Below are 13,252 nucleotides of genomic sequence, written 5' to 3' on the forward strand. Positions count from 1 at the left end.
TTAAACCATTTTTCTTGTGAAATATGAGCCTAAAAAACTTAATTTAAATATATTTGTATGTTCAAATCCCCTGCAGGTGAACCCGGATTTTGTTCGCAGTGGAGAATTCACCCTGGAGAGGATGGGCGTCACATACAAGGCTAAAGCTCACTTGAAATCTCCCTTTGACCCTGAGAACAAGCGTGTTAAGGGCATCTACAGCTAACCACAGAACAAGAGTGGAGCGCAGAAAGCCAGAATGTAATTGATCTAGACTGAGTTCAGTATAAACAAGCTTAATGTTTACAGGCCTTTATCCAACCCATGAAATGAACATCAGCATTCCAGGACAAACACAAAATACTGACTTTTCTGTATTTATATTCAGTCTTAAAGGGGTCATCTTTGGCATAGCATCATATAAAAACAAATAACTAATGTGATTTTGAGAAATGACCTATTGGTACAGTTATAGTAGTGTTCAAATTAAAGCATCTGTGCCTTAAATGTTTCATGTTTTTCAGAAAATAATACCATTTCAACAAGCAAATCTAGGATAGCAGATTGTGACCTCTGCACAAACATTAAATCTGCCTCATTTTAATAATACGTCTTAATACTAGATGGAATATGTGGGTGTTTTCCTAGAATAGATGTACATTAAAAATGTTAATCAGTGGTCAAAAACTGTAAAGTAAAAATTATTTTATGATTTTGATTAACTTTTTTTTTTTAGTTTACTATTTTGCCAAATACATATATATTTTTTTTATTCAACACATAATACAAATGGGTGTTTTGTAGGGCTGCACGATTATGACAAAAATCATAATTGCTGATTATTTCCCTTGATGTTATCACAGTTATTAATTTCGATTCATAGAATTTACATTAAATTCCTTTTTTGTGTGGCAAATTTCAATCCATATTTTTTATGTAAGCTGCGCCTCCAAAAACAAGCTCAGAACTTTGTTCCTTAATTTTTGCTGTTATATCGTTATATTTTAATGGGAGTGTTCTAGTTTTGTTGCACCATTAGTGATAGGCTTATGTACTCAACGATCATGTCTGCGATTGGTTACAATGCTCAACCACTGAAAAGAAAATTAAATACAATATTTTTATTCAATGAGAGTAGATCTAAATGGAATGCTGTAATTGACACCTTTCACAGTTAGTTAATTGCAGCAGCTGTAATTGTAATCTCAATAATTTTTCGATTAATTGTGCAGCCCTAGTGTTTTGTGTACAGGTTAAAAATGATCTTGTATTTTCCAGTCAGAAACTGAAATTTAATTATGCACTTTGGCCTATGGATTCATGCCCTTTTCCATGTACTGTAACTGTTAAATTAACATTTTACTTATTGGTGAACTTGCTCATGCTAGTAATAGTAATTATATGTGAAGACTAACCTCTGAGCTTGCCAATGTTCAACTGCATTTAATTTGATAGTGTGAATTTGCTGAGTTTGTAAACAATAAAACCTAGAGTTGTTATTTTGTTGTGAAATACTGTCATTCTGTAAGAGTGCCATAATGACCTCCTGGTGGAAGAACAAATAACAAATAGAGAAATTTTCACTAAGTACTTTTGTTTATTTTTGTTTAACCGGACAAACGATAGATAGATGTGGCATAGATCATGCAGCATCACACAAACGTTTTTAGTTACCATTGCCATTGTAGAAATACCCCAGTTGGAGGTATATTTGTCACCTGTAATTAATTTATTCTGAATATGAAAGTGTCTGATTATAGTTATCAATATAAGGTTAGTAGTATTTTGCTGGTCATGCAATCTCAACATTGAGACCCTTATTTAGAACCTTTTGTAGACTACACCTTAAATGGTCCAAATTATACCTAATGCTGCTTCTATTTTGAACTCCAATAACCAATAAATAAAACAATGGATACAGTTCTCAAAATTAAGTTGGGACACTTTCTGTTTGTCAACGTTGAATGACCCAAATTCATACATCCACTACAAATCACCTTGTCACCAGCTGGATAAACGTAATTTCAAAAAAGTCTCCAAAAAGTGTAGCTCTGAGAAAAGATATTTGCATTTGCATATATAAATGTGCTAATTGGGTATATATTTTGTTGCCTAATGCTATAACTCAATAAATTTTAAAGGGATAGTTCACCTAAAAATGAAAATTATTTCATCATTTACTCACCCTCGTGCCATCCCAGATATGTGTGACTTTCTTTTTTCTGCAGAACAGAAATGAAAATTTTTTGAAAAATATCTTAACTCTGTAGGTTCATTTAATGCAAGTGAATTCTTGCCAGAACTTTGTAGCTCCAAAATCACAAAAAGGCAACATAAAACTAATCCATAAGACTCCAGTGTTTAAATCCCTATCTTTAGAAGTGATATAATAGGTGTGTTTGAGAAAAAGAACAATATTTAAGTCCTTTTTTACTCTAAATCTCCTTTTTAACTTTCACTTTCAGATGTGAAAGTGAAACTAATCAGGTACCACATTTGACTTTCAGATGTAAGTGGAGATTTAGAGTAAAAAAAATAAATAAAATGGACTTACATTTTTTCTGTTTCTCTCCCACACCTATCATATTGCTCCTGAAGATATGGATTGAACCACTGGAGTCTTATGGATTACTTTTATGTTTCCTTTATGTGATTTTTGGAGTTACAAAGGTCTGATCACCATTCACTTGCATTGTATGGACCTACAGAGCCAAAATATTCTTCTAAAAATGTTGTGTTCTGCAGAAGAAAGTCATACACATCTAGGATGGCATGATGGTGAGTAAATTCTGAGAGAATTTTTGTTTTTCAAACTATTCCTTTAAGTGTTCCGATACTTCTTGGGGCCAATGTATGTGCTTAGGTTAATTCTGGGCAAATGCAAGTTTAAACAATAAATAACACTATAAACACACAAGAACATTTCAGCCATTTATTTTCATCCAATAACATTGAAGCACAAATCCTCCATATTGCACTGGCTGCCATGTGGTTCTGTTGTTGAGCCTCCAGACTGGAAAAGCATGATTAAGGATGAAATGAACTCTGCAGGTGGCAGACGTGTGTCTGGAGCATCAGCCGCTGATGTCTGATTTGACCTCTGTAGGGTTGTCATTTTGAGAGGCTGCTCGCCAGCTAAACTCACATGGGAAAGTTTCTCTCTGGAGCTCTGCCATGACCACTGGTATCTCCTGTTTCTCCCATTGTCCCTAAGAGAAAAAATAGACAGACGAACACAAACATTCTATGTAAATAAAAAAGGCTTACTGTAAGATACATGTTTAAAAAGTACCACAAAAAAGTAATGCATGTTCCAGTTGTAAAACATCGTCACTCTAAAAAGCTAACACTTGAAATGTGACGCATGAGTCATAAGGACTACTTTTAATAGACTAGATGTTACTGCTCAGGGATTGTATCATCTAGTCCTATTTACTTAACATTGTTTTTCCTTTTGGACTATAATGGGTCTTCAACATACTGTTGTATACTCACGGGGAACAGCTCTGCTGTGGATTGGTTGCAGTGCGTGGAGATCGTGGATGTGGTGTAAAGGGAGTTCAGTACCTCCACCCTGAATCTGTCCCAGGTTAATGAGGAAAACTGGTCTTCCACACTGGTCTGGGGACAGCTGCAACCCTCACGTCCCTGAAACCTAGAAAGAGGACAACAAAATGGGAATTAAACTGGTGTTTCGTAGTGAATATCTCTTGGACTTGTGTTGTACCTGTTGATGAGGGTAGGGTTGTGCCGATAGACGATTGATCTCGGGGATCGACGATGGTCAGAGTGATCGCAAATAGCTGATGCCTTTGACGATGTCAAGATGATATTTGGCTTGTTTTCCCATTAATGTATTACATTATTATTATTATTAACCCATTATTATTATCAAATTAATATTACAAATAATTTGCCCCGTGGCACGCAGACACGCGCTTTAAGAAACACACTTTATTATATTATTAAGAACAGATGACAGAAAAGCCATCTAAGCGCATATATGATACGCTGTTTTTACGGAGGTGTGCAGTCTCATGTAAAAGGTTCTCACTCTTTCTTTGTTTCTGTCTTCTTAATTTTTTTCAGAAGTATCCTCTATGAGTGCTTCAAATGACCTCAGACATCTCAGCTCAGGAGGTGCTTTGAGTTCATTTCAGCTTTATTTCCACAGAGCAGTTCATTGTGACCACAACTCTGCAGCCTATACATCTGTGATTAAAACATAAAATAATACAAAAACTCGTTTACCTCGAACCATGGTTTATATTTCAGTAATTATTATTTATACATTTATAATTGTAAACTTTTGATCAGGGCCATTTGGGTGATTTCTGTTATCATTATGATTTAAAAAGGAGCCAAACAACTATGTGATAATAAATGGCTTCATATACAGCTGTGCTCAAAAGTTTGCATACCCTGGCAGAAATTGTGAAATTTTGGCATTGATTTTGAAAATATAACTGATCATGCAAAAAAACTGTCTTTTATTTAAGGATAGTGATCATAGGAAGCCATTTATTATCACATAGTTGTTTGGCTCCTTTTTATATCATAATGGTAACAGAAATCACCCAAATGGCCCTGATCAAAAGTTTATATACCCTTGAATGTTTGGCCTTGTTACAGACACACAAGGTGACACACACATGTTTAAATGGCAATTAAGTTTAATTTCCCACACCTGTAGCTTTTTAAATTGCTATTAGTGTCTGTGTATAAATAGTCAATTCGTTTTTTAGCCCTAATGTGGATGCACTGAGCAAGCTAGATACTGAGCCATGGGGAGCAGAAAAGAACTGTCAAAAGACCTGCGTAACAAGGTAATGGAACTTTATAAAGATGGAAAAGGATATAAAAATATATCCAAAGCCTTGAAAATGCCAGTCAGTACTGTTCAATCACTTATTAAGAAGTGGAAAATTTGGGGATCTCTTGATACCAAGCCAAGGTCAGGTAGACCAAGAAAGATTTCAGCCACAACTGCCAGAATAATTGTTCGGGATACAAAGAAAAACCCACAGGTAACCTCAGGAGAAATACAGGCTGCTCTGGAAAAAGACTGTGTGGTTGTTTCAAGGAGCACAATACTTGTTGACCCCTCTCCAAACATAATGCTTATGGTTGTGACCATAAAGCTCTATTTTGGTCTCGTCACTCCAAATTACAGTGTGCCAGAAGCTGGGAGGCGTGTCAAGGTGTTGTCGAGCTTATTGTAACCGGGCTTTTTTGTGGCATTGGCTTCTTTCTGGCAACTCGACCATGCAGCTCATTTTTGTTCAATTATCGTCGTATTGTGCTCCTTACAAATTTCTATATTCACCCCCCCCCCAGTGGCCAAAGCTTGAACTACAATAGAACGCACGTGTTGCGCGAGACATGAGCAAACATTATGCAAAAAACGTTTATACTGTAGTAATTAGGACTGGGTGATATATCGAATATTTACAATATAATCGCAATGATTTTGCTGACTATATAAAATTAAGCATTATCGCAAAGACAGCCAACATTTTATTGCAGCTTTTATTTAGCCACTGCATTTCCTCAAAGAGTGTGTAATTAGACAAATTTCACGAAGTGCTGCAGGTCCACACAATTGCGCAATTCCAAATATTTGTAACCCCCACGAGTTAATGTACAAATCTAAAAATACAATACAGTATCACAGTAAAGAAGGAAATCACAGCATCTTAACAGATTTGTAATGAGGACACTGTAAACTGTAAAATACACACACACTGCCATGGCAATGCACTTTCAGTGTTCCGCCAAAAAAAGTTATGAGCTTGACTGGGTCCCACAATAATAATTGAATATTATGTAATATTCAACTGTGTTCCACAAAAGTTTGTTTTAGTAAAAATATATTTAATTACTCATAAATATTATATTTACTATTTAATGTTTATTTAGGTAAATCATTGTTTTTATTAGGCTACTATGTATCACTGTATAAGTGAAAAAATTTAAATATAATTCTTCCATGTGTTTAGTTATTATTATTATTATTATTTTAATTTTACTTCATGCATTAAACATTTTGAATCTACTTGACTACAGTTAAATTGAAATTATGGTTCCTCTGAAAACAAAAACAAATAGCTTTTAAGCCATTTCAGAGCAAATACATAATTATTGAGATATACTGTACATGTTTATTGGATATCGTCAGTTGGATGAAAAAATATTGAGATATAATTTTAGTGGCCATATCACCTAGCCTCAATTGTAATCACATTAATATACTCCTAACACTAACCCCACAGCACTGAGACCAAAACTGTGTTCTATCATGTACTGTACTTCTTTGCAAATGTATTATCTTGCTAGCCAGAGATCAAAAGGGATGTGATGTCCAAAGCACAGCGGCCCTGATTTTTGGGGCACGAATATTTAGAACCAACATGCTGATTTCCTGTAAGATTGTTGTTTTCACTAGGTTTCTAAATGGAATCTTGAGCAAAGCTCTTGATAAATGAGATGAAATGAGGTGCAAAAACATGGACTCTGTGTTCATATACTGTATGTTGACATACATGTACAATATGTGCTATTGCTCAGATTTACCACAGTAATTTTGTTCCTGTCTTCTGTGTTTTTATGTGCACTTTGTCATGAGAACATCACCCTGACATGCATAAAGCAGTGAGCACAAATGTTCAGATCAGGTTTAAAACACAGCTATTTGTAGAACATGCTAGAGAAATGTGAGTTTTCAGGCGCTGGCAGGTTAGACTTAAATTGGCAGGCTCAGTAGTGTGTGTGGGTGCTGCTATTGACAGTCTAAATGCAGCAGATCTGAGCTTTTGTTGGTTGCTTGCTGGCTGCAGGCGTTTCCTATAATGTTTGCAATATCTCACTTTCCCCAATGTAAACATGCTTCAGATTTTAAAAGTGTGAACAGTAATTTACTGGCAAAATGGTCACCATCTTCTTTAATACACAGATAATTTGTACAAAAATAAGTGTTGGTTTAACCCTTTACAGCCTCACATATTAAATCACAGTCAGAAAATTATGTTTTTTGAAATGGAGCTTTTTTTTTCAAAATCTAAAAGTTATTTTAATATGATTTTTTTTCCCGTATCATATTTGATGCATCAGGCTTTATATAATCCTCATAATCCTCCTGAGACTCAGCAATTCATTTTAGTACAGGACTTTTGTTTTTTTAAGTTTCTCTGTAACACTTCACAATAAGGTTTCTTTAATATTAGTTAATAAATGCTGATGTATTGTTTGTTGTTAGTTAATGTTAAAGGGATAGTTCACCCAAATATGGAAATCCTCTTATCATTTACTCACTCTTATGCCATCCCAGATATGTATGACTTTCTTTCTTCTGCAGAACACAAATTATGATTTTCTGAAGAATATTTCAGCTCTGTAGGTCCAAACAATGTCAATGAATTGTGACAAAAACTTTGAAGGTCCACAAAGCAAATAAAGGCAGCATAAAAGTAATCCATAAGACTCCAGCGGTTTAATTCATGTCTTCTGAAGTGATCCAATTGGTTTTGGGTGAGAACAGACCAGAATATAACTTTTTCACTATAAAGCTTGATATACGCAGTCTCCTTGGTGATCTTGATTTCAAGCATGATTACACTTCCTATAGCGCCATCTAGTGCTCTGCACATACGTCAAGCACTAGGAAGTTTAATCGAGCTTGAAATCATGATCATGCGTAGAGACTTCAATGGCAAGATATATATTGAAAAAGGAGTTATTTTTATTTTAGTTACATATATTTTGGTCCGTACTCACCCAAAACCAATTGGATTGCTTCTGAAGATATACATTTAACCACTTGAGTTTTTTGGATTACTTCTATGTTTCCTTTATGTGATTTTTGGAGCTTCAAAATTTTGATCACCATTCACTTGCATTGTTTGGACCTACAGAGCTGAAATATTCTTCTAAAAATCTTCATTTGTGTTCTGCAGAAGAAAGTAAGTCATACACATCTTGGATATCATGAGGGTGAGTAAATGAGAGAATTTTCATTTTTGGGTGAACTATGCCTTTAACTGTTCACAAATGGAACTTATTGTAAAGTGTTACCATTTTCTCTTAGCCCATTCTTGCCAAAGTATAAATATTTGAGGTATCTTAGCAGGACACTCTGGGCTTTTCAGAGATAACATATGTTTGGGAGTTTGGCCATGACAATTTCCTCTCCTTGGTCTAAAGAAATGTATGACATTACAATTCAGCATATCAAATCAAACATGAATATATATATATATATATATATATATATATATATATATTAAACAACAGTTATTATCATATACTTTTTATGCACTAAACACTATACTGACTGTAGAAGTTCTATGTTCGTGGCCAATGGAGGAGTCAGGAGACAGTGAACAGTTAAGATCAGTCTTTATTTTTCTTTTAACCATTCAAGGTTACGGCTTACAGCCAACTCAATAATCAGGGCTCTTTATATTGCTGGTCTTGCTCTCGGCTCGTCCCTGGTGCTCTCTCCCTGCTGTGACGTGTGCCTTTTCAGGTCTCCCTCCGCCACCACTATATTTAGAGACAGGCGTTAGAGTAATCATAACCCAGGTGACGATCCTTACCACTCTCCCTCTCCTGCAGACCAATACATGACCACGCCCCCCCATGCCACACTGTCTTGTTTGGAAGGCTGCATGCTAGGTAGGACGCGTCCTTTGAAGGCTGCAGTATACCAAGTGTCCTCCTTTAAACAAGTCTTGTTTAAACGAGATGGACTTCGTGGGACAAATGGAAACGGAACGTAACATGGTTGCTATGACAGCACAACACTCTTTAACAAGCGCGAGCGCTTTGAGTGAGAAGGGAACAAAGTCCCTCTGGAAGGGAATGTATGAGGTACATTTTAGGAGAGTTATAATGATGAAAAGAGAAAAGAAAATAGATTTTACAGGTGTACTTTTAGTCTAATACTTTATTTTAAGTATATATTAATATAATATATACATATTATATACTCAGCACCCATCTACTGAGGTACTTCAACTTGGGAATTAACATTCCTTGCATTTGAACATCATATTTACGGGCAAATTGGTGTCATTTTTTTTTAGACATTTCCGTTGAAGCAAAGAATTGTGGGTTGTGAGTGCCCATGAAGGATACACCTCATGCATCCTCCGAATTCCCGTGAAAGAAGGTCGCATTCGAAGGCTGCATTCGGAGTATCCTACTCGCTTTTCTGAAACGAGACAGCCTCGATGACGTATGCGGCCGACAAATGCGACCTCCGGAGGACGCATTCTTCCAAACGAGACACAGCCACTGACATTTAAAAAAGCGAAATTGTGAAACCTTTTATTGCTGGGTCTAAGTAGGTTATAGAAAGAAGACATCATAATAACTTGAAATGAAAAACAATAAGATCTTAATGACAGAGCAGGCCGCATATATGAAAAACATCAGTTCCCATTTGCAGTATATGTGTAAATATATCTAGTATAAATATATCTAAACAAAAATTATATGTCAGTATTTTCAAAGCTCTGTGTTTTAATTGTGGTGGGCGTGAATGTAATGTAATAATACTTGAGAGACAGACCTCAAAAGCCTGTTGTATCACATTTGATACAGGCATTTCAATGTGATATGTCTATAAAATAATGTACAAAATGTTAAGTCGCTTCAATTCAGTAAATACTTATTTTGAAATATCAGTAACATTATTGTTACTTTTACTTTATCAAAATCCAGCCAACCAGCTTAGGCTGGTTTTAGAAGTTTTTTTTTTTTTTTATGCTGTAAGGAATTGTATGCCCAATATGCATAGTCTTGCTTGTTAATGTGTGTGTCAATACCTGGTAATGTGTGCTGAAATGTTTGTCCTCCTGTACCACCTCCAACTCTCTGCCTCCTTGTACCAGGACAGTTCTCACCCTGAGGCCAGCCAGGTGAGTGTTCAACTGGGATGCAAAGATATGGATACCCCCTGCAGGAAGAGCCTAGAGCAGAGGAAAAAAACATAAACAAGTGTGAATTAATAATTAACAGGCTTTTCAGCAATCTAAAAACAATATTAAGTTCACTTTGATAACACTCTTTGATTAACTAACCTCTCTTTTTGTGTCCCACGGATGAAAGAAGTCTAATGGGTTGGGCACAGGGTTTCATTTTTTAATGAACTATCCATTTAATAGAATCATTCCAAGTGTTTTCTTCCAAGTTCTCAAATCTTCTTTATACTTACACATATTTAAATATGTCATGCAAGTTTATCATTAGACACTTGAGAACCAATGACATCAATGGCAGAGGGGAAGATTTTCAGTGAATAACAACTTAAGTTACAGTCTGTTCCTCACACAAAGCTATTGTATGGCTTCAGCAGACTTTGTATATAGCACACAAGTCATCCTTTAACTGCACTTTTATGGTGGTTTTGCCCTTTTTATGGAGCTTGGCAGCTCCTGGTCAATGTATGCTTTCTTTGCATGGAAAAGAGCGGCCAGGACATTTTGCTAAATTTCTCCTTTCGAGTAGAAAGAAAGTTATACAGGTATGGAAAGACATGAGGTTGAGGAAACCAAATCAAATCAAATCCCTTTATTGTCACTCAACCATATACACAAGTGCAACAATGGGTGAAAGTCTTGGGTGCAGTTCCAAGCAACATAGCAGTATGACAATTACAATAAATGATGACTGATGAACTAAATGTCTACATTTACTTCTTAAGTACTAACAATCAGATGATGAACTATTCCTCTTTCTTATACTTTTTTCTTATATAACATTGTTTTAAAAAAATATTTCTTTTCTTAATGAGTTTTTGCCACTGTGGGCTGGTTTCTTAGACTATTATTACACACAGTTCTGGATAAGAAAGTATTTTTAGTGCTTTTATGGTCTTTTAGTCCCTTGTGATTGCATAATTTTCTCAAAATTAAGCTTAAATCTGTTTTCAAGAAAACACCCAACAAGTTTTAATAGAATTGCAACCCAGAATGCAGTTATAACTGTATGGACTGGATTCATCTTCAAGTCAGAATTAAATTGCTTTGCTTAATTTGTTTAGGGTTGATGTATTGCATCTCATTTGGACTCATGTGCAGTCAAGCCAGCATTTCAGAATGTTTGTTTGTGTGAGGAAGCTGGAACCGTCTGTGTGCACTTGGCAATGCAGTAGCCATTCAGCTGGAAAGAGTGCTGGCAGGGGGGAATGGACATGACAGGGGTGTACACTAGCCCCAGCTCCATGATGCCTGCATCAAACCTCCTCAGAGATGGAGTGTACCATAAACAAATGCCTGAGGAATCTCTCCATCCTGTGACACAAACACACACACAGAACAAGTGAAGAGGAGTTTTGTATTCAGAAATAACAGCAAGTTTGTTGGTTTAATCCATCTAGTAAGGAGTTTAGAAGAAAACTTGTAGCGGGAGATGAGTCAGACTAAATTAGGCAAAAACATGGGCTCCTAGATATGTCTATTTTTCCTGAAGAAAATGTGAGAGTTGCTCATCCATGAAAAATGTTCCACCATGATGCTAGGATGTTGTATGTGGTTGTCAGGGTGTTGCTATGTGGTTGAAATCGTGTTCCTAAGTGGTTGCTAAGGTGTTACTTTGTGGTTGCTAGTGTATTCTGGGTGGTTGTTAAGATGTTCTGGGCGGTTGACAGGGTGTTACTGTGTGGTTGCTTGTGTATTCTGGGTAGTTGCCAGGGTGATGCTAAATGGTTCCTAAGGTGTTCTGAGTGGTTTTAGTGCAACAGCTCACACCCAAGTTAATGTTCTTTTACTACAGATTTTCACTTTCACTTCCACATTCTACTTCTTTTGTTTTGTTTTTTGACGATTCGAATTCTTTGTGCATATCGCCACCTACTGGTTGGTTCAAAGGTGGAGATTTACAGTAAAAAAGGACTTAAATATTGTTCTGTTTCTCACCCACACTTATCATATCACTTCAGAAGACATGGATTTAACTACTGTAGTCGTATGGATTACTTTAAAACTGCCTCTATATGCTTTTTGGATCTTCAAAGTTCTGGCCACCATTCACTTGAATTGTATGGACCTACAGAGCTGAGATATTCTTCTAAAAATCTTTATTTGTGTTCTGCAGAAGAAAGAAAGTCACACATCTGTGATGGCATGCGGGTGAGTTAATGAGAGAATTTTTGAATTATTCCTTTAACTTGTTGAACCTGGACCATTCCCTAAGTATAAACAATAGTAATAGTCACTAATTGGGTTGAAGTATTAATATATTATATATATATTATAACTATACCTGATATAAGGAGAGGGTTGCGGTAATGATCTTCAAGACGAAGAAACCTAGAAGATCCATCTCCTCCCAGAGGCAAACCAGCATCAGCAAGGTAGTAGAATGGCTGTGCATATACAAACACAGAATTACATATATAATGGCACCAAAAGTATTTAAACACTTGGACACACTAAAAAATGTCTGAATGTCATTGCATTAGATAATAAAATATTAAAACAAAAGGCATCTGTAAACAAATGATTTGTTTTACTATGTGTAAAGTCAGTTCCCATCAACTTCCCCTCGACTCTGATCCAGAACTTTAACCAAAGCTAGGAAGTGAAATGGAATGTTCACCCAAAAATAAATATTCTCTCATTATTTACTCATGCTCAAGCTGTTCCAAACCTGTATGACTTTCTATTTTCTGTGGAACACAAAGGGAAATGTTAGGGACTAACATCCTCATGCAAGATGCACTGAAAGTGAATAGTGACTGAGGCTAAAATTCTGTATAACATATCCTTTTGTGTTCCATGGAAGAAAAAAAAGTCATGATTACACACAAAAATAACTCTTTGGCTTAACTTGATTCAGTTGTGGACAGTGGTTCCCAATTTTTTTAATGAGTTTTCTTAACTTAAAATTACTATGTAATATCAACATTTGATGTCAAAGTAACTAAGATTTATTTTTATTTTTTTATGTACTGGCTAGAGATAATGCATATTAGCATGCTAAATACATGTTGGTGGGAAACATGAAAACACATGAAAATTACATTTAATTTTAACATTTCCTCTCCCCATCGAGTTCCATGCAAAGCATGCTGGGAACTGGAAATCCCCTGCCCAGTTGCATCAATGCTGCATTGACGCACCACAAAAAGTATTCATATAGTCCATTTTACAAATTTAGATGGACAGAACACAATGAAATCAAGTAGTAACAAAATTTTATAGAACTGTGTTGCATTAGGTTATTTTAATAAAGTATGTTGAACAAGCAGCAAAAATACTTTTTTTTAGTG

At 35.7% G+C, this 13,252-nt stretch overlaps 1 protein-coding gene and 1 pseudogene across 1 annotated transcript in view; one reads left to right on the top strand and one right to left on the bottom strand.

The window, feature by feature from the left end:
- sardh (sarcosine dehydrogenase) overlaps positions 1-1,478 on the top strand; it is a 108,674-nt gene extending 107,196 nt beyond the window's left edge. Inside the window, exon 21 of the mRNA XM_051684515.1 lies at positions 77-1,478. Within this exon, the coding sequence (XP_051540475.1) occupies positions 77-205 (129 nt within the window). The 3' untranslated portion in view covers positions 206-1,478. The remainder of the gene's footprint in view (positions 1-76) is intronic.
- Positions 1,479-3,053: 1,575 nt separating this feature from the next.
- The window catches only part of LOC127432685 (dopamine beta-hydroxylase-like), a 60,178-nt pseudogene continuing 49,979 nt past the window's right edge, over positions 3,054-13,252 (bottom strand).

This window comes from Myxocyprinus asiaticus, chromosome 42, assembly GCF_019703515.2.
Source record: "Myxocyprinus asiaticus isolate MX2 ecotype Aquarium Trade chromosome 42, UBuf_Myxa_2, whole genome shotgun sequence".
In the NCBI taxonomy this organism is placed as follows: Eukaryota; Metazoa; Chordata; class Actinopteri; order Cypriniformes; family Catostomidae; genus Myxocyprinus; species Myxocyprinus asiaticus.